The sequence below is a fragment of the Phasianus colchicus genome, chromosome 9 (genome assembly GCF_987193195.1).
Source record: "Phasianus colchicus chromosome 9, bPhaCol1.hap1.1, whole genome shotgun sequence".
NCBI classification, from domain to species: domain Eukaryota; kingdom Metazoa; phylum Chordata; class Aves; order Galliformes; family Phasianidae; genus Phasianus; species Phasianus colchicus.
The window spans coordinates 16,324,515-16,349,928 of NC_143444.1; the positions used below are offsets into that span (position 1 = coordinate 16,324,515).

General features: G+C 37.0%; 1 protein-coding gene across 3 annotated transcripts in view; it reads left to right on the forward strand.

The window, feature by feature from the left end:
* The window catches only part of ABCA4 (ATP binding cassette subfamily A member 4), a 79,865-nt gene that overhangs the window by 32,841 nt on the left and 21,610 nt on the right, over nucleotides 1–25,414 (forward strand). For all 3 annotated transcript variants that reach the window (XR_016469231.1, XM_090146324.1, XM_031614757.2), the window contains exons 15-33: nucleotides 860–1,082; nucleotides 2,026–2,247; nucleotides 3,743–3,947; nucleotides 6,547–6,645; nucleotides 10,510–10,734; nucleotides 13,195–13,372; nucleotides 14,582–14,713; nucleotides 15,412–15,551; nucleotides 16,485–16,622; nucleotides 16,863–17,050; nucleotides 17,799–17,889; nucleotides 18,501–18,706; nucleotides 19,118–19,166; nucleotides 19,677–19,915; nucleotides 20,333–20,457; nucleotides 21,069–21,167; nucleotides 22,159–22,348; nucleotides 24,356–24,450; nucleotides 25,217–25,249. Coding sequence is in view for 2 of the 3 variants with exons in the window: in XM_090146324.1 (XP_090002450.1) it covers nucleotides 860–1,082; nucleotides 2,026–2,247; nucleotides 3,743–3,947; nucleotides 6,547–6,645; nucleotides 10,510–10,734; nucleotides 13,195–13,372; nucleotides 14,582–14,713; nucleotides 15,412–15,551; nucleotides 16,485–16,622; nucleotides 16,863–17,050; nucleotides 17,799–17,889; nucleotides 18,501–18,706; nucleotides 19,118–19,166; nucleotides 19,677–19,915; nucleotides 20,333–20,457; nucleotides 21,069–21,167; nucleotides 22,159–22,348; nucleotides 24,356–24,450; nucleotides 25,217–25,249 (2,877 nt within the window). In the remaining variant the exon portion in view is untranslated. The remainder of the gene's footprint in view (nucleotides 1–859; nucleotides 1,083–2,025; nucleotides 2,248–3,742; nucleotides 3,948–6,546; nucleotides 6,646–10,509; nucleotides 10,735–13,194; nucleotides 13,373–14,581; nucleotides 14,714–15,411; nucleotides 15,552–16,484; nucleotides 16,623–16,862; nucleotides 17,051–17,798; nucleotides 17,890–18,500; nucleotides 18,707–19,117; nucleotides 19,167–19,676; nucleotides 19,916–20,332; nucleotides 20,458–21,068; nucleotides 21,168–22,158; nucleotides 22,349–24,355; nucleotides 24,451–25,216; nucleotides 25,250–25,414) is intronic.

A 25,414-nucleotide genomic window follows, 5' to 3' on the forward strand; every position in this document is an offset into this window, starting at 1 on the left:
TGCAGCAAAACTAAATGCAAAGCACTGACCTGCCTTAGAACCAACACTGCCTCCTTCAGTTACTCATTTAGGATTCCCTCTACTGTAGCAAGCTATTTCCCTAATTATATCTCTAAAATCTACCTTTATACAAAAGGAACCATTTTCTAAAGAAAAATATCACACAAATCTAGCAACAAATTCCAGGAATTTCTTTTCCTGAAGGAGGAAGGTATTTTTTTTTGCTCAGAGAGTGAGAAAGTGAGCCTCTTGGGTGCAGAGGGTCCTCAGAGAATATGTGGTTGCTATGACCTTCCCATTAGCACTGCCTGAATGTGTGCTCTAGATGATGTGGTACATGCTTTTCTGATTAGAGTGTGCTTGTTCCAATGCTGCTCTCTATTACTGCTGCCTTATAAATCTCACTCACTCACTCAAAAAATAAAATAAAATAATAAATTTGTTTCAGAAATAATTTTGATTCATTCAGTGTGTTTCTTTGCAGGCAATTCTAGTAGTTCAGATAACTGCAGATTACAGACAGGTTATTTGACCTACCATTATCTGCTAGCCTTACAGATAGTTGCCCTGGCAAGCCTGCTCTCAGAGGGGAGGCCCTCTGAGAATAGCGCAGTACAGAATCTTCATCTGTGCAAAAGCTCTCTGAAGCCTACAGCAGCCACAGGTATATCAGAGCTGATATGCAAACCCTGTGATGCTCTGTTGCACTATGCGTAGCCTAGTTTTAGACTGAGAGTTTCCAGTCCCTTGTTTAATAAATGCATTCTTTCCCAGTCTTTTCCTTTTTGTTCTTGCTTTTCATCTTCATATTTGTCTGTCTGTCTTAAATTTTTTCATCCCTCTTTTCTTGCTTTTGTAGCTTTATGATAACATTAAATCGCTCCTTTCCCATCTTCATGGTGCTAGCCTGGATATATTCTGTTTCTATGACTGTGAAGAGTATAGTGCTGGAGAAGGAAAAGCGTCTAAAGGAGGCTATGAAGAACAGAGGCATCACTAATGGAGTAATTTGGTGCACTTGGTTCCTAGACAGCTTCTTCATGATGGCTGTGAGCACATTTCTCCTCACGGCACTGATTATGGTAAGAATTAACACATGAATAACCATAAAAACTCTCCCTTTTTATACTGTTGATGCTAGTTTACTGTTGGAAAGGTATAGTAGTCATTCATAGGGAGATGGGAACAGCTGTTGACTTGTTCTGATCATAGCATACAGGAAGCACTTGTACAGAGGACTGCTTACAGCATGTAGCTGTAGCAGAGATGGAAAGTTAAATTCACTGGAAACATTTATTGTGAGAACCCTCACAAAACAATGCATCTAATCAATTACTCTGTATATTGTTTCATCTACAAAAAGTTCTAAGGAAGAATAGTCAAAGATATCCTGTGGGTTACTTAGTACACAGGGACCTATGTGAAACTGCGGTTGTTTTTGTCAGCAGTGATAGCCTTCTAGAATTAGAATATAATTTATGTTCAGAAAGTAGTGCTTTATAATTTTCCTGTTATATTTTCTTAAGATGTATTTTTTTCAGGTTTTCTTAAATAATGTTTCCTACATATTGAACAAATGAACTGGGGAGAAGATATGAGATCAGTGAACAAATTCTTATGACAGTTCAGATAGTTTCATTTAAAATAAGAGAATTTCCACACAGGCACTCCTTGCTTGGAATCATTTACATATTAAGACAAGAATAGAATGTGTTTTCAATCATCTGCAGTCTTAATTCAGTCACTGAATACAAATATGAACTTCACAGTCTGTAGTGGACTGAAGTCACAACCCAAAAGCAAGGATAAATTTAGATGAAGGATTTTTGTTGTTATTGTAACGACCACAAGTGTTGAAACATTACTGGCTAGAAGAGTTTAAAAAAAAAAAAAAAAGTGAGAAAGAATGGCTTTTATTGCTCATTACAGGTTATGTCTCATTAGCCATTAGCAATTCTGACATTTTCTAGTAGCTCAGAACATGAGTAACGCTCTTAAATTAATCTGTTTTCCTTTTGCTTACAGCATGGCCAAGTCCTACATTATAGCAGTCCACTTCTCTTCTTCCTATTTCTACTGACGTTCAATACAGCCACCATAATGCAATGTTTCTTGTTCAGCACATTTTTCTCCAAAGCAAATCTGGCAGCTGCCTGCAGTGGTGTCCTGTACTTCACCTTGTACCTGCCTCACATTTTCTGCTTTGTCTGGCAAGATCGCATGACTGTTAATCTGAAGATCCTAGCAGTAAGCCTTTCACTCATATCATATCTTTGGGTTCAAGTTTTAGCTGCTCTGCTCGCCATCTATGTGTGAGTAACAAAGCACTGCACACCTCATCCTCTCAGCTTTTTCCATTCATGGGAACAGACACTTCTAGACCTCTCTCAAATAAATAAAGACTGGAAGAGAATAGGTTCTTTAGCAGGCCTACTGACCAAGAAGTAATGTTATGGCTTTTAGAAAATTTGATAAATATCATTTTACTTTCTGAATGTTAGGAAATCAGCACAGTTCAAAAAGTTTTGAGTAATTCCTATAATTCAAAACAATTTTCACTTCTGGCATATTTAATGAATAAAAAGTCAATTAACAGAAGGGGTTGTCTTTTTCGTATTCTCTAATCTAGTCGAAGAGTAATATAAGGTTGATAAAATCTCATGTTCACTTTCCTTCTTTACATGAACTTACAGGTAGGATTTGAAAACAGACATCAAAACTTTGGCAAATATCTTGCTGTGAAGCTGGAAACTTTTTACTTTTCTATGAAATAGAACTATGAGTATGCAGAATTATTCAGATTGATTTTCTTCAGCACAATGAATCAGAAAGAGGGGAAGGGGAACTAAATGCAGTCTCCCCATCTCTGTGAAGCATTTTAACAGCTTACGTAAGAAATGTAGTGTCCTCTACTCTTACATTAAGAAATCTATATAGATGGAATGTATACCGGTTTAAGTTCTACAAATAAAGGTAATACAACGCAAAACAATTCTGTCAATAAGTCAGGAACTGAGGTAGGTTGGCCCATGACAAGTTCTGATTTGAGAAGTAATTTTGAAATTTACGCACAATCTGAGCATAAAGATAAATCTCTTCTCACCAAAAAGAGAAGAATGGCAGAACCAAGAAGGAAGGGATATTTGCAACTGGAAGCAGTGAATGCTTTTTTCTGTTCCTGCTATGCTTGGTTGTCTTATATTTTTCTTAAAAGGCTGGCCTCTGAAGAACAGCTAATTACCATGAGTACAGCAGGGTTGTGTGTGTGGATGAGCGTCTGGAAAATATTTTTTTTAGGACAAGTAAAATAATTGAGCAATGAGTGGTAGTTGAAAACCAAACATTATTCTAAGCATCTGGTGTGCTTTGTTTTGTTCCTGACACTGGACTTATCTCATACGACCAGGCAGTTTATTTCTTCAGTACAAAATGTATATCTCAGATTTTCTGAGTGGAGACATTCACATAAAAATCTTTGAAAGATCCCATATTACTAAAGAAAAGATTGAATTCAATCTAGTAGAGCTAATTACAGCTTAGAATTGCCACCATTCATCATAATCAGGGGATTAGACACTCCAGTCTGATAATAAAGTGAAAACATTTTTTTTCTTACTATTTTTACTATTTTTATGCAGTATTAAGTTTTGAAGCCCAGTCCCTAAAGGTCTTCTCTTTTTATGTTTGTGTTTAAAAAAATGTTCCTCTGTCTGAATTAATAACATTTTTTTCTTTATTGCAGAGTTTGCTTTCTCAAGTAGCTTTTGGTTTTGGTACAGAATATTTGTCACGCTACGAAGAGCAAGGTCTTGGCCTACAGTGGGGTAACATCAGAACCAGTCCCTTGGAAGGAGATGAATATAGTTTTCTGTTTTCCATTAAAATGATGCTTTTTGATGCTTTTCTCTATGGAATACTTTCTTGGTACCTTGATCACGTTTTTCCAGGTATGCCAGTGTCTTACTCGTATAAAATAGTGGTAGTTGTAAATTATATTAATCGAATCAGTTTCTGAGTATTTCTCTTTCAGAAACAGGATATTTGACTATCCAGACCATGAGTGTTACCCATTGTGGCCCCATTGATTTATTAAGAGCTTCTCCTTTTTTTTCTCTTTTTTCTTTCTCCCATTTTACTCCTGAAATGAATGTAAATGGAGGAAAGAAGAAAGATAGTAAAAGTCCTGGTTTGGTGTCAAAATTTAAATAGAAATTAAATTAACAAAAATATCTTCAGAGTCAATTTATGTGCATATTTCCCTCCTGAGAAGTTTTAACCATTTCTAATGAGAATTTATCATCCTCATCCATACATTTTAAAAATACCAAAATAATGACATTAGTTCATAAATATACTATGGCCACATTAGGCCAATCCTTTCTTAAAGGAGGGTACTATTTCCTGAGAGGTACTGGTTCCTAGACAGCTGTGAAAGTTTCTTTGTGGATATTTTTCTTAATGGGCATCCTAGTTCTAGTTGCAAAATCACAAAAGGACTTTCTTTGTTATCAACTACAAAGTTTAGGGAATTTCTCTATGAGAAAATGGTTTATCCTTGTAGCTTAAGTGGTTGTCCTCCCTCTTACTGAATATTATTACACAACAATAAATGCAGACTGTTATGCTGTGCAAGTGAGCAAGCTTTATTTTCATTAATTTTCTGCTCTGCATGTGAACTACTATTCCAGAATGTGTTTCTTGGCACATGACTATCTCCAGGATGCTCTTTTCCTTGTTTGTGTGGCTACTCAGACTTTGAGGTCTTGCAGATTTTCTAGCTATGAAGAAAAATAATTGATTGCTACAGTAAGACAGTGCTTGTCTGAGCACATCACTTAAAATAGTTAATCCAAATCAGAAAATGTATGGATTTTTTAAAATTGCTGTATCTGAGAATATTTTGCTTCAGATTAAAATATGGCCTGAATCTTGCTATTTTTATGTCCCTTCCTAAGTGAGCTATGCTATATCAAATTAATACCTTTTTGAATTTTAACGAACATGTCCTCCCAAAATAGTTTAATGCAATTTATTATTTATCTTTTGATTTTCAAAGCTGCTATGGAGTAACTTTCCTAAAAGTCCTTTTTTGGACAAGCCTGTGTTGCAAATCTGGTGTTTTAAGTATGCATAATGCTTAAAAATACTCATTTCCATGAACGCAGCGAAACTTAGGATAAAGTTTCTTCACTTTTCCAATTATATCTTTTTCTGTCACCACTTTACACAAAAATAGTATTTCTCTGCATTTTGATCCAGCAGCTTCAGTTCCTCCCAGTATTTATTTTGAGTATCTCCTCATCTTTCTTCTCCTGTGTTTCTCCAATGTTTAGCTTAGCATTTCTCTCTTATACACACGTAGCCCTTCCAAATCCATGCTGTAGTGTACTATATGAATTTCCTGGATAATCCTATGAATCATATGGATCAGCTCCTGTTCAAGTTTTTTTTCTGCAGATGACCACCTGTTGACAAGCTAGTCCTTTGGCTATTTAAGGATTCTGCTCCATAATGGAGCTCACTTGGCTTTTTGCATTCATCCTGAATGAGAAGCAGTTGTTTTTGCCACCAGCTTCAAAAGGATATAATTACAGTCTGTAACAAGTGCAAGGCAAACTATTTATGAATGCAGATATGGGGTATTTGTGTGTATTAATGGGAGTACAATTGGTTGCCTGACATGAAGGCTATTTTTTATGTCAGAAAAAAAATACAGATGCTTTCATAAACAGAAAAACTGACCACCTATCAATGAGCATCAAAAATTCTGATTGCTTTTTAAAATAAATAACACAAGATCAATAATGTGTAGGTTCACAAGCATGCCTGTTTTAAACACAGCAGCTTAGATCCCTATATTCTATGAATCAGTAAGACCTAAGAACACAGAATTGACCAGCACTAACTCTAATCTGGTCCAACAAGTACTGATAATGTTATTGTACTTTCTTTCAAGCTTTTGACTGAAAAAGTCCATTTCTGTTTAAGAAAAGGTTTACTTAGTTGTCATTTTTTCCCAGAAGGCTGTGTGCTAAAAGTGGCTAGAGTCTCTTTTCTCACTGCCAGTGTTGAATTCAGGCCCAATGTAATAAACATAAGTGCGCTGAGATTTTTGCTCATCAGCTCTTGAGTGTTGAGGGGAAATTAAAAGAAAATGATTGAGTGAGTCTGGGATCCCATTTAAAGTAATCAGAATGTGCCTTGGCAACTACTGCCTAGTTGGCAAGATTTCAAATTGTCCTCAGGTAGAGAATAGCTTTGTTCTGTAACTAAACCACATTTTATTTAATAAAATATAGGGCTAATCAGATCGCACTTTTTCTGAATTCTTTACTCCTGTTCAAAAAAAAAAAAAAAAAAAGGCAAATAAAATCTGTTCTACCAGGTAGTTACTGTGCAGTTTGGCCTTCTGATATTTAATGCTATAACTGCTAATGCAACTGCAGGTAGTGTTTGTAATTATAATTCAGATTTTTTCTAGATTAATTTGTGCTCATTGAAGAATGTGCTTACAAAGTACACATCACCTTCTTATTTTTCTTGCAGGTGACTATGGCCTACCACAGCCTTGGTATTTCCCTTTACAGGAGTCTTACTGGCTTGGTTCTAAAAACCCAAAAGCTGAAAAAACAGCAACAGCTGATGGTGAGTTCTTTTAAAACTTTGGCATTTAGAAATAACTTGAAAACCACTAATCTAGAGGTTCTTGTACAACCACATTTTCAATACACAAATTGCTGCAAAGATTAGGGACAGCCATGTAATGGGAATCTCAACAGGTGCCTTTGAACTTCTAGTGATCTGCTGTTATTAGAGTTGAGAGAGGTGAGTCAGTGTTCCATCTGAGAGCCAGTAAGGCATGAGTTAACAAGCATCATCAACTTCCCACTCTCTAACTAAAACCTTTTGAGACATTCGAGGAGTTCTTATTGCCCAACATAGCATTTGTTAAATTAGTCAGAATGAAACAGTGATGATCTTATTTACACTGAGACTCTCACATCTATCTAAACCTGATTGTTTCCTAATTTAAACTAATATAACTTGGTTTCCTTTTGATTTGTAAGCAAGATCAAAATTGATGTCACCCTTGGACCAATTTGAGTGAGTCCTGAAGTCCTGCTTTTGCATTTGTTTTCTATGCATTGATACTGACATAGTAAATAGGTAAGATTGTGTGGGTGGTTGTATTAAAATAGGAACTAATGTATAAAAATGATTAATGTCTGGAAAAGAGGCTTGCTGAAGGTGATATTTTGAAACCTGTCTTAAACTGACAAGTAACAGTGAAATTAATGAAAATGTCAGATGAAGAAATAATTCCTTCAGTCTTTTTATTACTATCTTTATCCTTCATCAATTCAAACTACTGGTGAAACAGTCATTTCAGGTGAACATTTTTAGACCAGAAGGGAATTAATCCTATCTGTAAATATGATGATAATACATCCAGAGCTCACATATTCTGTCAGAACAGGAGAGGCTATAACATTGTTTTCTTTGAAGAGGCTTTGTCTTACTGCACATTTTGAGACAGTGAGCAAGTTTTCCCTTAGACTTGCTGTGAGGCTATTCAGAATGATAGAGGCTTGTCTAGATCATTATAGTCCTTTAACTGTTTGTGCTTTGCAACTGCTGCCCACCAGTTTAGAATATGTGTAGGAAGGAGGAGGAAAGAACTGAAGGAAGAGTTGGAACATGTCATGTTTATAGATTAGTAACAAACTTTTCAAGGTATAAATGTCTGTCACTACATCTCATTGTCTTTCTGTGGAATTTGGGCATATCCTGCACAAGAGCTCCTTTGTATTTCTAAAATTTGGAGCACAGTTGCTTGCAGGGTTTTAGCATTTTTTTATTTACTTAGCTTAACCTACATTTAGTAAAAAAAAAAAACAAATTTTCTGTGTAACTTAATGACTCATAAGTTCTGTGTGTTGTTAATGTATTTCCAGTACAAGAGAGACACATGATTTTTTAGGCTTAACAATACCAAAAGATTCAGTTGCTCAGGTAAGTCTACAACAGAAAAGCTAGTGGTCTCCACTTTATTGCCAGTTTTTAATATTATTTTTCACATTGCTTAAAAAAACCATTTTGCCTAAGTAAAGCCTAGAGTTTATTTTGTGAAGTTATAACAGATAGCTGACCTGACCTGACAGTTCACTGTTGAAAGAAAAATGACAGTCTTGTAGTCTCTTCTGCAGATCTCATCCTTTTTCTGTTGATGCCGTCCTCAGTACCTACTAATGTTATAAGGTAGATCCTTCTTGAAAGGCAAGTACATAAATGACAAAGTGATAGTAAATAAAGAACATGGATTAACCAAGAGCAAATCATGCCTAACCAATCTGATTTTCTTATGTGTTGAAAGCACTGAATTACTGACGAAAACAAAAGCATTGGATGTCATCAAACCTTTAGCAATGCCTTTAGTGTGAATTCTTGTAGCATTCTGACAGATGGTTTAGTTAGATATAGGCTGCTTGAGTGAATAGTAAAGTGAATAGAAAATTGATTGGACTTGTTGGGCCCAAAGGAGTGTGAATAGCAGTACAAAACTTAGCTGAGAGTCCTCATGGACTGACATTGAGGTCAGTACTGTTCAATGGCTTCAAATTTGAGTGATGGGAGAAAGTTTGTGGAAGATACCAAGTTGGAGGAAACAGTGGAGCACAGGACAACTACTACAGAGGGACCAAAACAGGCTGTAGAAATGTCTTCACAGAAACCTTACAGAGTTCAACAAAGTAAATGCGTAATACTGTATCTGGGATGGAGGAACCCCATACAACAGTACAGATTGTTCACAACCCGGCTGGCAGGTTCTGATGGACAACATGTTGAACATGAGCCATCAAGTGTGTCTCTGTAGCCAAGAAGACCAACTTCATCCTCAACTTCATTAGCAGTAGTGTAGACAGTAGTTCAATGGAAACGATCATTGCAATCTAGTCAAAGTTTGTGAGACTGTGCTTGGAATACTGAGTTGTCCATTTAGGTAGGGAGACATTTAGTTAATGGAGAGCGTTAGCAAGCAAAGAGCCACCAAGTTAATTAGAACCTGCAGCATATTACAAATGAGGAGGTGCTGAGAGATCTGGATATGCTCAGCCTTAAAAGAGAAGGCTAAGAGAGAGACAGACTTCTGAGAAGTGCCCAGCAGAAGGATGAAAGACAATGGATGTAAGGTGGAAACAGGAATTCTGATTCAATATAAGAAAAAAAAGTCTTTACTGTGAAGGTACTGTCAAACACTGGAACAGGTTGCCCAAAGAGGCTGTAAAATCTCCGTTCTTCAAGATAGCTAGCCTGCTCTAAGAGCTCTAATCTAATCTAGCACTAGGGAATGCAGATACTTATAATTAAAAACTGTTCCGTCCTTCAAATAACATTGCCTTGAATTTTCTCAAACATGGAACATTGGAAAGGTCAGCTTTGTCTGATGAATTCCTACATAGGAAATATATGATTCTTACTTATTTCTCTGAAGTACTAAGATTCTTCAGTTTCTCAGCTTACATGAACAGACGTAAAACCTCTTTCAACACTTATATTTTCTTTCAAGGGTAATACTACGCGTTTTCTTTTTTTGTCATAACTGGTTAATACGTTGGAAACAAAATAGGATAAGAAAATGTCAGATAATGAAGATGCAAGGCTGAAAATAAAACTAAACTGGTATATCATTTGGTTAATTTTTAAGTCTTCTACAAAAGCTTTGTTTCACTGATTTTCCCATTTTTGGTGACTAAGTAAATTTGTTTATGTATCCATTTAATAATTCAATATGGCTTTGTGTACTATAATTCCTTAAAGCAGAAAGTTATGGTGAAGTTCCATAATAAAATTTAGTCTCAGTCCATCTTATAATGCTAGTTGCATTCCAGGCTACCAGCTTGAATCTGTCTTGTAATAGTTGCTTCAGGAGGTCCTTGCATCACATTTTTTTATGATTCAAGCCTGTCCCCATCAGTGATGTTGTGTGACTGTTCACTTTGTGGGTGCATGACATTAGACCAAGTTGGGAAGCCAGAAATTCTTGTACAAAAAATAACAGCAACTCACTCACTCTGGCCTGCAGCTAGTCTCTTAATCTAAGTAGTAGTTTGTTTTTCGTTTAACCTTTTAATTTGTTTGTTTGTTTGTTTTTCCTCTGAGTCTCTATAAACCTGGTAGATATTTGTATAGGTTTTTCTCTTAGTCTGGTGAATAATTTAGCCTGGAGCTGCATGGACAAAGTATAAATGTATAAAATGTTCTACTCTTGAATCCATAATTGCAGAATTGTCAGTTTTCTTCCTTGAATGTCTTTTCCGGACACTGAAGCAGACTTTAAGCTAGATGGCCTTAAGTACTGTGTTGATAGTTTCAGTAATCATTGTGATGATTTGTGCTCCTGCAGAGCTCAAGTTTTAGGACTACCTACTACCTTTTTTTCCTCAAAGTACCTCTGAAGAGGAAAATAAGTTTTAGTCGATTAAATGTTGGATATTTTTATTTATATAGAAAAAGCTTCAGAATCAGAAGGTTGTATGGATCAGAAGGCTGTGGATGGGGAAAGACATGAAAGCAGAACAAAGAAATCTGAAGAACCTGAAAAGCCAGAAGAAAAGAATGGCAACCAGGGGAAGAAGGATGGTAAAAACAAACAATGTAAACACAAACGAGAAAAAGAACTCGGAGAGCAGGGGAAGCCTAAGACAGATGTCCAGGACAAAGATGAAATGAATAGTAAGGAGAGAGAGTAATCTGAGTACTTCTCAGACACCGTACTCATTGTACTTAATAACAAAGTAGACATGGAAATCATTGGAGTCATTGCAGAGGATAGTATGCAACTACCAAAGCTAAGCTTAAGAGAGGTACTTACTAGAGAGGCTAACTCTCCCAGCTACTCCCTCCCTGACTCCTCTACATTCGACATCCCTCAGAATACTGTAGTTGCCACTCATAGGAGTGTTTCCTTTCAAGAAATCTCTGTAGTTTGTTTTTTTTTTACAATGGAAATACAGGCTCTCTCTACAACAAGTAAGCGTTCTTGCTGAGGGAAGCCTCCAAGAGTCATATACTTACCTCCTAGAATTAAACAGAACTATAGCTTCAGTATAAATACTTGTGCTGAGAGGAAGGCAGGAAGGAACAATATTCTTTTACCCCCACCTTTTTTTTTTGCCTATCTTTGGTGTGTCTTGCATCTGAGGATAAAGGCTGGTTTCAAAGGGATTTATCTGAAGTGCTGTGTATCTGTCTCTAGCCTTTTCTAATGCTGACATAAGCCACCACCTAAGAATTACTGAATGACCTGTCTTGTTTTTTAAGTGCCAGTGCTTTCTTTTGTGAAGAGCCAGAGTTTTCTGCATGTGATGCTCAGGAATGCATATGGATTCTGTAGCAAAAGTAACCACTACAGACAGCTCTCCCTTGAGCAGACAGAGATAAAAAGTAGGGTCATCGAAGCTCCTCACGTAGGCACTGAGAACATGCATTCAGGGTGAATAGAAACAGGACAGGACTTCAAAAGAAAAAAGACAGGCAGAGGGCAAAGGTTACCCAGTCGATCTTCTCCTAGTACTGCCTTATCTTTGTGGTGTATGTTCATCAGCTCCCTGGTTCCAGCTGCTACATGGCCACAAAGGAAGGGCTTTGCCTATCGCTGTAGGCATGAAGAAGCCTTCCTTTCCTTTCAGCCAGCTATACAGGAACTGAGAGAGATGGATGGAGATGCCAAGAGTGGACCTGGTATAGTCCTGGTATAGTCCAAGGCATTTCAAAATGGCTTCGTGATAGCACTGGTGCTTTATGTAATAGGAGTGGAGTGGGAAATACTTGTAATGACTTGACTCGGGTGTAAACCAGTACTAGCATAAGTTAACAGAGCACAACAGACAGTATAAATGTGTTCTAACTGCTTGATGTACTTTGAGCATATCACAAAGCCTCCATCTGCATCCCCTATGAACTCTGCTGCCTAGTAGCAGACCTAGATTGACAAGAATTTTTTGAGGACATAGAATAAGAGCAGAAGAATGTTCTCTTTTGTTCACTACCTTTTAAGCGATGCAGAACAGTTACTGGGGGAGGTCATCTGTGTTTGCCTCAGAACTTGTCAATTAGTCTTCCAGGCCCACTGAGTTAAAAGTCTAGATTCCTTCAAAAAGCAGAAGAAAAAGTATTTTATAAGCATAATTTTATTTCAAATAAACCCCATCCAGATGAGTTATTTCATCTACTCCTTAGTATATATAGCTTTCTAGTGTACGATGTATCTGGGACTTTTCCCAAGCATTGTGTGTAATAACAGAGTCTTAAAAGCCACTAATGGAGGTGGGGCTGGTTTCACCCAGATGGTATTGGCTGCTCTCCACACAGGCCTGCTGGGTACTGAATGATTTAAGTAAGCTGCAATTGCAAAACAAACCTTCCTGCAAAGCCTTAAGTATTCTGTGTAAACAGAAGTGGACAGGGGAGCGGGGGTGTCTTTATTTAAATTTCTCAGCTCCCATAATTCATATTGCCCAGGGGCTTAATTTACTTCAAAAGAAATTTGTTTTGTCTAGAAGTCGATGCAATAAAAAATCTGATGGTTCTATTTATAATAATGCATTTTTAATCCTGAGAGATAGCCATTCCATGTTCCAGCTCATGTTAGGTACTGCCTAAGTTTAGCTGACCTCAGCAAGGGGGTAAATTACCTACCAGGATTAAAGGCAAATCTTGTTTTTTAAAAGCATCATGGTAAAAGAATGCACAGCTGGGCAGATGATTTGAATGGCAGATTTCAGCCCGGCTGGAGAAGGCAACATGCTGTTTGTTTAGCGTAATCTCTTGGCCTATCTAAGTATCTGTAGACAACTGTATTAAATAATCTTCTGCTACACAATATAAACAGAAAACTTGTTCAGCTCCACCTGATTCAGTGAGTTTACCTCTCCACAGACCATTGTACTCCTGGGCTCCTTTTCTTCTGCCACTCATAGCTGAATGAATCTAAGTAAATTGAACTGCAGTTAAGAATTTTTTTCAGTTAGATTCAGGTGTGACTGGAGAATCTGGCCTTGGCATGTGATGCCATATTTTACTGGGTATGTACTGTTGCCTCTGCACTTACTGGTGTGTCATCACCAAAGCAAGGATCAACACATTATTGTATTCTTTTCTCATTCTTGATTTTTTATTTTTTTTCTTTTCAAGTAAATACCTTCTGTGAACCTGAACCAACAGGATTGATTCCAGGAGTATGCATTCAGAACCTGGTGAAGATTTTTGCAAACAAGCCTAAGCCAGCAGTAGATAGGATGAATATTACTTTTTATGAAGGCCAGATCACAGCCTTTCTTGGTCACAATGGAGCAGGAAAGACAACCACCATGTAAGTCTGTATTTCAAAGCAGCAAATCCCTTGCAGTACTCTTGAGTCCTGAGGTGCAGCCTTCCCTTTTCACTCTTCCCTTCTCTCACCACCCCTGCAGCTAGACTGACACAACATCAAGTTTTTCCCAGAAAGGAAAATGCTGCCCCTAGACAAAGGGAAGGTATCTCAGACTAGCCAAAGTGCTGAGGGGAAGGCAAGTGAGCGAGTGACAAAAATTAGTGGAATTATAAAAAGTGAGAAGCAATTATTTCCCCCAGCATTCATTTTGCATGTCCAAACTCCCAGTAGGTAAAAATGGAGAAAGATATTCTGACTGATAAAGGTGAGGATTTGAAAGCTGCTACAGTTTGCACATCTCTGGTTTTTCTGTCTGACTTTGTCAGTCATGTTTTTTTAAACGGTTTATAAATTCAGATCCTCTTTAGACAAAATGTACATGCAAAATTACACCCAGATTAAAATATTCCTTTAGTTCTAGAACACTGGAGTCCCAGGAAGCCAGTCTTCAGGACTGCTGTATTTGGCAAAATAGGATTCATTGGTGAACAAAACATTTAATCAGTCTGTGATGAGTTCACCAAATGTTGAAAGAATTGAAGTGCTTCAGTACCATGCTCTCTAGTTTTTTTAATTTAAAAAGGCTTTTATTTCAAATGCATTGTAAATTGCCTTCAAAATTTTATAAATGTTTTGTAAACATTTTTTATTCTCTTGATTAAAACAAAAATGTCTTTTGCATTGAAATTTTGGGAACCAAAAAAAAAGAAATCCATTATACCATCCATTTGCAACCTAATCTTCTGCCCCAATCCATCTCACAAAAAATAAGGGTGTAGAGCATGTGCCAGTCAGCATGGCTAGAGACCTGAAAATATAACTGCTTGTACTGGGCTTCATTTTAGACCCATTTGTACACAGGAGTAGTGTAACATGCCTAGTAAATTACTCTGAAACAGAACCATACTGTTCTGTTTTATCAGAACCATACAGTCTGGTTTATCAGAAGTTTAACACATTAGCAGATCCGGAACATTCTCATTATAGTAGGGTGAGAGTATGTATATGTATGCTTTTTCATTAGAGTTTTTGTCAAAGCCCATAATAAGAAGTCATCACACTCCATCTAGTGGAATCATGAAGATGTCTTCCTAATCTGGAACAGAAGGATGAGTGAGTGGGCATTTCCTTTTTTTCTTTTTTTCCCAGGTCGATACTGACAGGCCTCTTCCCACCTACTTCTGGAACTGTGCTGATTGGTGGCCTGGATATTCAAACTCACATGGATTCCATTCGACAAAGACTAGGCATGTGCCCTCAGTACAACATCCTGTTTAATCAGTACGTATCATTTCATTCTAGCTTTCAGAGTTAAGGTGTATGCGTGGCTTATCACCAAAGCCTGTATGGTTTCTCTTGCTGTGCTGACAGTAGATGTATCTGAGAGATACTAACTCTTAATGCACCTGTAGGATAGCTGTTGTTGGTCCTCAGTAGAATTCTATTGCATCATTTAGCTGGGAACAAAGCAAAGAAAAATGACTGTTCTTGGTATTGTTGTTTTATGCTGTAGTATGGATTGGCAGGAGTACAGCTTGGTGATTCATGCACTGTACTTTAGGACACTTTTTTTTTTCTGAAGGACCAACAGGGCAGCAGCAGGATATTTTTATGCCCATTTTGCACTACCACCCAACAATTAGCTACCTAATGATTTGCAGCCTCACTGCCATCAGTTTGCGGTCATCCCAGCAGCAGCCTTTCTTCCTCAATGCTGCTGCCCATGTTAGCTTACTTTGTAGCTTGATGCCTGCTATGCCTGTTCCTCTGGCAGCAGTTTCTATTTTGAAAAGACAGAGGAAGGTCCTACGTCATCTAAGTGAAGTGTGTTGATAGTAAACAATATCTGTGATTCAGATATGGGGTAAAGCAGCCTCTCCTCCTTCAGCAAAATCTATCTATGGCTATTTTTTGTTATTTGGAAAAAAATCTGCTGATTTGTTTAAATTCCCTTGGTGCTTTTCTGTCTGATTTCACAGCCTTACTGTAGCAGAGCACATCTTGTTTTACTCCCAACTGAAAGGGAGATCCAGGGATGAAGCTGAGCAAGAATTGGAAATGATGCTAGAAGACATGGGCCTCACTCATAAAAGGAATGAAGAGGCTCAGAATTTGTCAGGTGCCCACCAGATTTTTTGAAGTTTCTTTTTCTGCCATCTTTTTCTTGCCTTTGAGTGATGAACTCATCAAGTATTGAATTCCATATTTAAGGTTGTATTTTGCCACATCACTGTGTACTATGGTGGTCTTCACTTTCAAAGAAATTGCTTAATGGAACTACACAAATAGTAAAGCTGACACTACCTTTCCTTAAAGTTTCTGCTTCTAAATATATGACAAATATACTTAAAATTATTCTATTTAAACGAGTATATAAAAATATATCTATCAGTGTAAGAAAAAAAAAAATGCAAAATATAAACAGCAAAATCAGTGTCTATTATTTCAAGGCAAATTAAATATTATACCACCATAGAATCACCAAGGTTGGAAAAGGCCTCCAAGATGATCTAGTCCAACCATCCACCTACCACCACTATTTCCCCACTAAACCATGTCCCTTAATATTACATCTAAATGTTTCTTGAACGCAGGTAATTGGTCCCTGATCCCTTGTTTGGGTCAATACAAATAATGCAGAATACTTCTTTAATTCTAGAAGTAAAAGTGCATGTAGTGTATTTGAATATACTTAATTCCAGATTCAAAAGCTGAATTGAATAAACAGCCAGGAGCTCTTATGCTACTTTGTCCAGCTTGCCACTTTAAAAGTTGGCCAGTTTCACATGAAAAATCTCAAATCTTCATCCTTTTGTTTCAGATCAGAATTAGAAAATGTCACACTGAAGTGATAAATTCTGTTTAAAAAGCTGCTTTGAACTTCACAGTAAAAATGTGACCATTGATTCAACTTTGTAGAAGCATTTCTTTTTCAGGATGGATTTTGTTTTATTTGTTCCAATTTGTCCCAACTCTGAAAAGCTCTGGCATTTACATCCCTACCGCCTGCATTGTTCATCTCAGATTCCTGAATGTCTCTGTCCTCTTGTAGGTGGAATGCAAAGGAAACTGTCTGTTGCCATTGCTTTTGTTGGTGAAGCAAAAGTGGTGGTTTTGGATGAGCCCACTTCTGGAGTTGATCCATATTCTAGGCGATCTATCTGGGATCTTCTGCTGAAGTACCGTTCAGGTAAGAGGTTTGAGTGAGAGAAATGAGTTTTTTAAAACATGTTACAGACACTGTACAGACACAGTGCCTGCTTTTTAAAACATTAGTGCAGGGCATATATGCTAATTGGGTTTTTTGAGCAGATGACTGTGGATGTGGTGAACCATGAGTAAAAGCTGTGGTACAGAAAAAAAACCCTGCATTAACTGCCAAAAATTATGCACTGTGTTGAGTTCCTGAGAGAGTCCTTGTTCCTTTAAGGCAGAACCATCATCTTCTCAACCCATCACATGGATGAGGCAGACATCCTTGGAGACAGGATAGCCATCATATCCCAAGGGAAACTATTCTGCTCAGGCTCTCCTGTATTCCTCAAGAACTGTTTTGGATCTGGCTTCTACCTCACCCTTGTTCGCAAGACGAAGAACACCAGAACTGGAGGGAGTGTAGTAAGTATGCGCTTTCCTCCTTGCACGTGTAATCTGAAAAGTTCATGTTCATGCCCTGCACCAAGGTAGAAAGAAATCAAGTGCTACTTGAGACTGTAAAACTGAGTTCAGAATAAAGGAAGCAATGACAAAGTTTGGTAACACCTCATGAAATTATATGGATGCATGAAAATATCTGTAATAATATTATCTGATTTCATAAGTATAAATTCAGCAGGGCAAGCTAAGTGGACATGAAGCCTTCAGTGGTCTGTAGTTCACTTTCTTCAGTTATGCATGTTAAAGCATTTACCTGTCAAGTTGCCTCTGTGCATATACTGGTCTTTCTGCCTGAAGTACACTGGTTGTAAACAGTGTTGGAACTAGCTCAAATACCACACAAGTAGAAATTTAATTCTACTTATAGAATCTACTCATATTTAATCAGATTGAGAATTGAGAAGTATGGATCTGGATTGTTTCTGCTGTTGGTAGCAAACTTTCAGTCTTAATACCAACATGATCTGTATACTTATGACCACTGTTCTTTGCACTTCCTCAGGCATTTACATGTAATTTAAAACTGACAGACACAACTTGTGCAGGAGGATTTATGTTTTCTGTATCGCTGAATTCAATCCTCAAATGACTTTCAGTGCAATGTTCCAGATGACATACTTTTCACTGATTCAAACTGGTCAACCCTTACATCTTACTTGCACGTATCTGAAGCACTTTCATCTTTCCTTCTGTTGCTTGTCTGTGCTAGTCACTTTGTAGCTGTGGATCTCAGTGCTCCTGCTCCTGTTCCAGCTGTGCACACAATGATGAAGAAGGAACTCAAGAGCAGGAACTAGGTGGTAAGATGTGGGATGGTTTAGCATTCTGGCATGTGGCAATGTCTCCTGTTGTGCTGCAGTCTCACCCCTACAGATCATTGCTGCTGAAGTCCACTTTTCCAGCACTTGTCTAACACTTGTATTTAATTATAACAGCCAGTAAAGTTTTTTCATGCTTTTGCATACCACTGCCCCTTTTTGGGAGAGATTATATAGTCTCAGACACAGCTGCTGAACTGAAAGTTTATGTGCTTTGGAAGTACAACTGAATTTTAAACAACTCTGCACCAAAATATGTAATTTGACAATGAAAACTGAAGCATGTCTAGAGCAAAGAAAAGTGGTTTTCTCAGAAAAAGTCATTTTCACATTTTATGTCAAAGAAATTAAATAGATATTCCTAAAGGTCTTGTTGTGTTTTACTACAGACCTGAAGTAGTTCATCGCTACATCGTTCTCGAACCATAATTAGCAACGTGGCCCAGTCAATCTACTACAGAATTAACTGAGATATCTTTAAGCTACATCATAGAACAGTTTTGGTTGGTTTTTTTTATATTACAAGAAACAGCTTTTGAAATCATGTTTTGTGTGATTATATGTTCTTGGAGCACTGTTTTGACTTTTCACAGGAGATTTGAATGAACTAGCAGAAGTAATTCATCATCATATCCCAGAAGCAAAATTAATTGAAAATATTGGTCAGGAACTTGTTTACCTTTTGCCCAATAAACACTTTAAACAGCGATCTTATGCCAGTCTCTTCAGAGAACTGGAGGAAACATTGGATGACCTGGGACTTAGCAGTTTTGGAGTTTCAGATACACCACTTGAAGAGGTAACAGATTAAAACATTTGCTGATCTTACCATAAGTTCCCAAAGCGTTTTCTGACACTGTTCCTGTTCTTTAACAAGTAACCTTACTGATTCCTAAATATCCTTCAAAACCTAGTCACATGTGCTGTGGCACACTCAGAGAATCATTAGAATAGGCATAAGGAAAGGATCCAAGCCTGACTATGCGTTAGCCTTGTGGAGCACAACTCATTAGCCTGAAATCTTTCTTTGTAGCTAAGTTGTTCACTTCTTTATTTTCTGAGATATTTCATGAGAGATCTCTGATTGTGTAATAAGCAATACTGAAAAGGTACCAACATTTTTTTTTATGGCACGTTAGAAGATGGTATATTGTGTTTCAGAGATCAGGTTAATGTTCTGTTCCTAACCAGACGTGTCTGTCTGTGGCAGGTTTTCCTAAAGGTCACAGCAGAAGCTGACCCTGAACTGCAAAAAGCAGGTATAAATCTATGTATCAGTATTTAATAAATTTTCTTGTGGTTGGTCTGTATTCTAAATACCAAGTATTAAGAAATTCCCACCAAAATGCATTTGATCAGAGAACCCCTGTTTTTAGGGCTTGACATGATATATGAGAAACCAGATGAAGTTAGCAGAAATACTTCTATTTTTATTGGATGAAGTCCTTAGCTATGCAAGTAAAAATGTAACATTCAGCCCCCAGGTATCAATTGTTTTTATAAGAAATATTTTGGTGACCATTAGTCCATAAAATACATACACGATTAACTAATTAATCCAGCCAAGTAAGAGTGTTAAGCTGTATGATGATGCTGGGTACAACCGCACTGCAACAACTGTAATTGAAGCAATCTGGTGATGTGATATATGCATGTGTTAAAATCTGGAGCTCAGTGAAATGTTTGTGTTTGCATATATGGAAGTAATCATCTTCTCTGTAACTTTTCATCTGGATAACTCCTATTATTAAGTGTATTTCTTAATGTAGGAGACACTCAAGAAAATAATTCTACTCCTGGCAAAATTTCTACTGAGAACAAAACAGCTGAACAGACCCCAGCGGAAACCAATGACACTTCACGAATGCCAGGCATACCAGGAGATCAAAATGAAGGCAAAGGGTCCCTGCAATATAAAGGTTTTCAACTTGTACATCAGCAGTTCAAAGCACTGTTCATCAAACGCTTCCACCATGCCTCCCGCAGCTACAAGGACTTCCTAACGCAGGTATTGTCTCACTGTTGGTGTCCTTGACTATTTTCTCACAGTGTTCTTAACACTGCTTTTCCCAGCGCTATGATCTGGGCTGTAATCCCAGTACTGTAATCCCAGGTAAATAGTAAATAGTCCCTAGCTGTTCTAATTTATGGTTCCAGCTGATCTATCTCTTACTGTTTTTCTTTCTGCCTGCAATCTGTAATCCTCACCAAGTACATGATTTAATCACTACCAACCCAGCATTTTCTTTTTAATACAGTACAGTTCTTTAACAACCAGAGTCTTAACTGAAATCATTGGAAATGAAATAGTTGGTGGATGGTAGTTAAACCAAATTCTGCTGTCCTGTCTTCATTTATGTATGAGTTGTGTACTGTGTCACTCTACAGCATATGTCTGAGTGTGATGTTTTCATGTCCCCTGCAGATTGTCCTGCCTGCTAGTTTTGTGTTGCTGTCTTTAGTGCTTACAGTCATTATTCCTCCATTTGGAGAATATCCTGCCTTAACTTTAGACCCTTGGATCTATGGACAACAATTTACTTTCTTCAGGTATGAAGAATCAATGAATAAATGTACATCATATACTCTCACTAGCATTTAGGATCATGAGGCTCTATCTTACTAGGCTATCCTAATTCTGTGTAGTACGAGAAAGGAGTAATTCCACAGCAAATCTCAAATAGCATGAAACTGGTGCAAGTGAGGAACAGCTGTTAGTATATCTAACCAGCAGTCCTTGATTATAATACTGTATTTTGTATTCTTCTTTTCCTACCCGAGTTCATGACTTCAGCACTTAAGAAGTTTTAAGTATCTTAATGGGAGGTCCAGTACAGTAAGAAATTTAACTGTTTCTCATGTGCTACTGAACTACTCCTTTATTCATTATCTTATATTACAAAGAACAAGATTCAAGCCTATCTTTTGACCTGTGGTAGGATTGTTTATAATCAGTACATATTTGAATACAGCTTTGAAAACAAGATGAAAGCAGAGAATCTTAGGTTTTGTAATGCTGGTGCTTAGCTTTTTCAGCCTATGCTCCATCCTTTGGCTAGTTGACTCTGAAATATTGCTGTCTTTCACCAATTGCTTATGTATATTCTAGTTCAACTATTTTAATTTTTTTCAATGGAGAAAGTCTCATCTTATTCCCTTAGCAATGAGCGTCCTGGCAGTGAGCAGATGGTCTCCCTCACTAATGCTTTCTTAAATAAACCTGGATTTGGAAATCGCTGCTTGAAGAATCATTCTTTTTTGTAAGTTGCCAGCTAATATCTATTGGAATAGACTAGTGGCATATTACCAATTGTACTGGAGTAGTGGAAAAAGAATTAGTTGGCTTGACGTTCTGCTAGAGCCAACGCTTCAGATTTGTTCTAGGCAAGAATAATATCTGGTATTGGGTCAAAAATAACAAACAGCAAGAAAATATTTCCTCTGGATTAAAAGTCATAGTGCTACATGTGAATAACTGGAAGCTCTTGTGGCCTTGTATTAGGACTTAAGCGACAGTAAGAGACTGGAATCAATTCCAAATCTTCACAGCTTCCCTGGCATTTTCCACGTGTAAGTCCCTTCAGATTCCTCTTGTTTCCAATGATATTTGGAAACAGCATCTTCAGCAGTTGCTTGGATAGTGAAGTACTAATAGGGCAGTCTTTGTGATTCAGAGTTTTTTTCACTCTGAGTTGAGAATTGCATCAGTAGATCTCTTTATTTAACATTAAATTTACATTAAGTTAAGGCCTGTGTGCCCTGATTTGAAGTATCACTGTGACACTCTTCTTTACCATTCTTTTTCTTCTACCTATCTCTCAGCCCTGATATCAACAGCTTGATTTTTCTGGCTATTTTCTCCTCTTTTTGTACAGAACAAACCAGGAGGAAACTTTAAAAAAAAAAAAAAAAAAAAAGAGAGAGGGAGAGAGAAAAGATACTGTACGACTATGGAGAAAGGAGAAAGATAGTCTCCTTGCAAAGGTGTCTCCTCACTGTGATTTTTCTATGTACTAATTCATCAGTCAGTTTCTTTGTTTTTTCAGTTTCCTATCTGTAACCTGAAGGCATTAAATCTGGCAGAAATTTGGAGGGAGATTGTACTTATGTTTATCAGGAACTAGAAAGTGATGTTATTCATAAGTCACTAGACAAGATCTGAAAGTGTCTAGTGAAAACATTGTGATTTTTGTAGATTTTTGAGCTTTTAAAGTTTATCTCTCACAAGTAAAAGACTCTTCCTCTACACAGGAACTACCCATGCAATAATATGCCTACTGCCTGGAATATACCTGCTGTTCATCCTAACCTCAGCAACCTCCTGCTGAGTCAGAAGTGGAGCTCTGAGAATCCTTCACCTTCCTGCAAGTGCAGCACTCACAAGAAACTCACCATGCTGCCAGAATGCCCTCCAGGAGCTGGAGGCCTCCCACCACCACAGGTAGCGTCCCTGTACTATCAGTCCTTTTAGAAAAGTTTTGCAGTAAGTGGTAGAAAAGGGATTAGTGTTAAGAATCTTGCCATGGAAATATACATGGAAAGAACTGAGTACGGTTCTTAAGGGGGCAGGAACGGTTGGAGGTATTGGAAGAGTTTGCACATAAAAATCATATGAGATATGATGACTATTTTCATTCAACTTGCAAGCATTTCATTCAGAACATCACAAAAAAAAATTAACCATCAATCAGATGTTAAAAAAAATAATCTTAATTCTTGCCTCAAAAGAACAATTCTATTTAAGCGATTCTATTTCCTCAAGAGATGGAAAGAGAAAAGAGAGGAAGGAAGGAAAAATGTCATAATTTGGAAAATCGTGGAGTGGAGTCATCTCATTTAAAAGAAAATGAAGAAAATGAATGTTAAGTCAATCCCGTTTTTTTACATGTATTTTAATTCTTTTTGTAGAAAGAAACTAGTAAGCAAGTGAAATGAATTTTGTGTGCATGTATGTGAAGTTGAGTACTTTAGTAACCATTGATCCTATATAGAGATGACAGCTACATTCCCACCTGTTCCTATCAATAAATAAACTTAGTAATGTCCTTTATAAAATGTACTTGACGAGCACATAAAATTGTTTGATGAACAAAGGAAAATTATAGTCTGTTGTTTGCGTTTTCTATGTATTTTTCCAATAACTTAAAAAAAAAAAACTGCAACCACTCTCATAGCTCACTGTGCAAACTGTTCAGCTTTAATGTTCATGTTTGCCAGGCTTGCACACATTAGCAAAGTGACTTACTAAAATACAGTTTTTGTACTAATGGCACAAGGATAATCAATTTCTGAATCCAAGTCTTTGGTGTGTTCTATTAAAAGAATCAAAGTTTGCTTTTGTTTCACTATTGCTATTCACAAAATAATAAACCAAAGTTTCAAAGTCCTGTAGAATTCCTCTGTATGGGGAGAGAGAAAAAAAAGAATAAAGTAGTTACATCATGATCTTATTAATAGCATCCAAAGGTATTTTGTAATTCCAATTAATTTTAAAGTTGAATTTTGCTAATTGCATATTGAATTCTCATATGTGAGAAGGTAATTTAACATTTCTAATGCAAATAGGATACAAAATAGGTGGTGATGGAGATCCTAGTCCTTGATGGGGCATGTATTATTTTAATAACATATTATCCCAATCATTTTGCAAGATACGATCATTTTGTGTAACTTGTCATGAAGATACATTTCATATTTAAGTCTCTACGAGGAAGCAATTGTACATAAATAATTGTGAAGTAGGTCTAAACATGAGTACCTCATTTGATGAAGGCACTATGAGTATGCTACCAATCTTCCTGTTAACTACCTAGAATCAGACAGATTTGTAATGCAAATTTCTGTGTAAACCAGTGCTGTCACTTTCTGGAAAAAGATGTCCATAGAGAAGTTCCCACAGAAAGTGGGAATGTCATTTTCAGTTGCATGGTTTGTGCTCTAAAATTTTTATAAGCATTTTCTGCTCTGGGAAGAAATCAAAGTGCTTAAAGTTAATGGATGATGTAATTGAAAAAAAAAAAAAAAGTATTCAAAGTATGTAATGTGCTAGCGAAGCTGAGTAGATTTCTAATTTTCATATTCTTATTTCAACTTGCTACATTGTAGAAAACAATGAACTACCTTATTTTCACTAGGCCCTCAATGTTTTTGATAAAGCTCCTTCTTTCACAGTGAAGAGAAAGCTTTGAGCAACCTTGGCCTTTGTTGCAAATAACTCGGGCCAAGTTTCAGTTTTGTGTCAGGCATTGAAAATTTCTGTGATATCTTGATCTCTGTATAGACTTTTGGGCTAGAAAATGAATTGACCCACTCTGTTTTCAGTGATGCTATGAAACTGAACAATTCCCCTGATATAAAGCTACTTTTATGGTTTTACTGACAAACAACAGGTTTAGAGACTTCAAAGCTTCATGTGGCTGAATGGGTTTTCTCTTTTTTTTTTTTTTAGAGAGTGCAGCACAGCACAGAAATACTTCAAGATCTGACTCACAGAAATATCTCAGATTTTCTAGTGAAAACGTATCCCATTTTGATAAAAGGGAGGTAGGCATGAACTGCTCTGTTTTTCACATGTGACATTTTATAGCTGTCCGTGAACATACCATGCACACATAGCATGTCTACACAATGTTGCAGCATTGTGCAGACTTGAGCATCATGTCCATATTCCTGACTTAAGAATAGGAGATATCTATTTTAGCAGATAATAAACGGTTTTTATTTGAACAGTTTGTATAACCAATTACTCCTTTATAGACAGAGAGCTAAGTTTCAATTTCAGTGGCATGCCATGTTAGCAGCAACTGTGTCAGTGATGAACAAAATGGTGAATTGCAGTTTCTGATTTGTGTCCCTGAAGAACTGTAGCCACACCAGTTTGACCATTTGCCTGAATTAATTATAATTTGCTTCTCAAGTGCATTTGACTGATTCCTCTTTGGGCATGTCAGAATTACTTTAGATGCATCTTTTAAAATCAATTTACTATAGATTTAGGATAGAGCCAGTATGCGTGAATTTAGAACTCCTATTTGTCTCTGTATGAGCTGGAGATGAACCATGTCAGAAAATAAAAAAGCTGAAAGTAATAAGCCCACTTTAGTGAGCCCATAAAGTCCTGACAACCAATGATTCAATGTAATCTGCAGATTTTAAAGAACAAAAAACCAACCAAACAAAAAAAACCCCGCTGCACTGGGAAACTGAAGATCTGCAAAGCATAGGAGTTCACCTTTAATTTCCATTTAAGCCTGACAATATATCAATGGTTCAGTGCATTAAGAGACAGAATTTTCTTTGTCTGTTTCAGCTTGAAGAGCAAATACTGGGTCAATGAGCAAAGGTAAGAAACTAATTCACAGACCATGATGGTAAAATAAAGAAACAAAGAATTTCTGTTTAACAGTGGAGCCTCACAATGTTTCTCTGAATGGACAAGGGGAATCGTGACAGATAGCATAGAACAAAGAGAAGACTGCCCTGTGAAATAGGTTGGTGGGTTGTATTT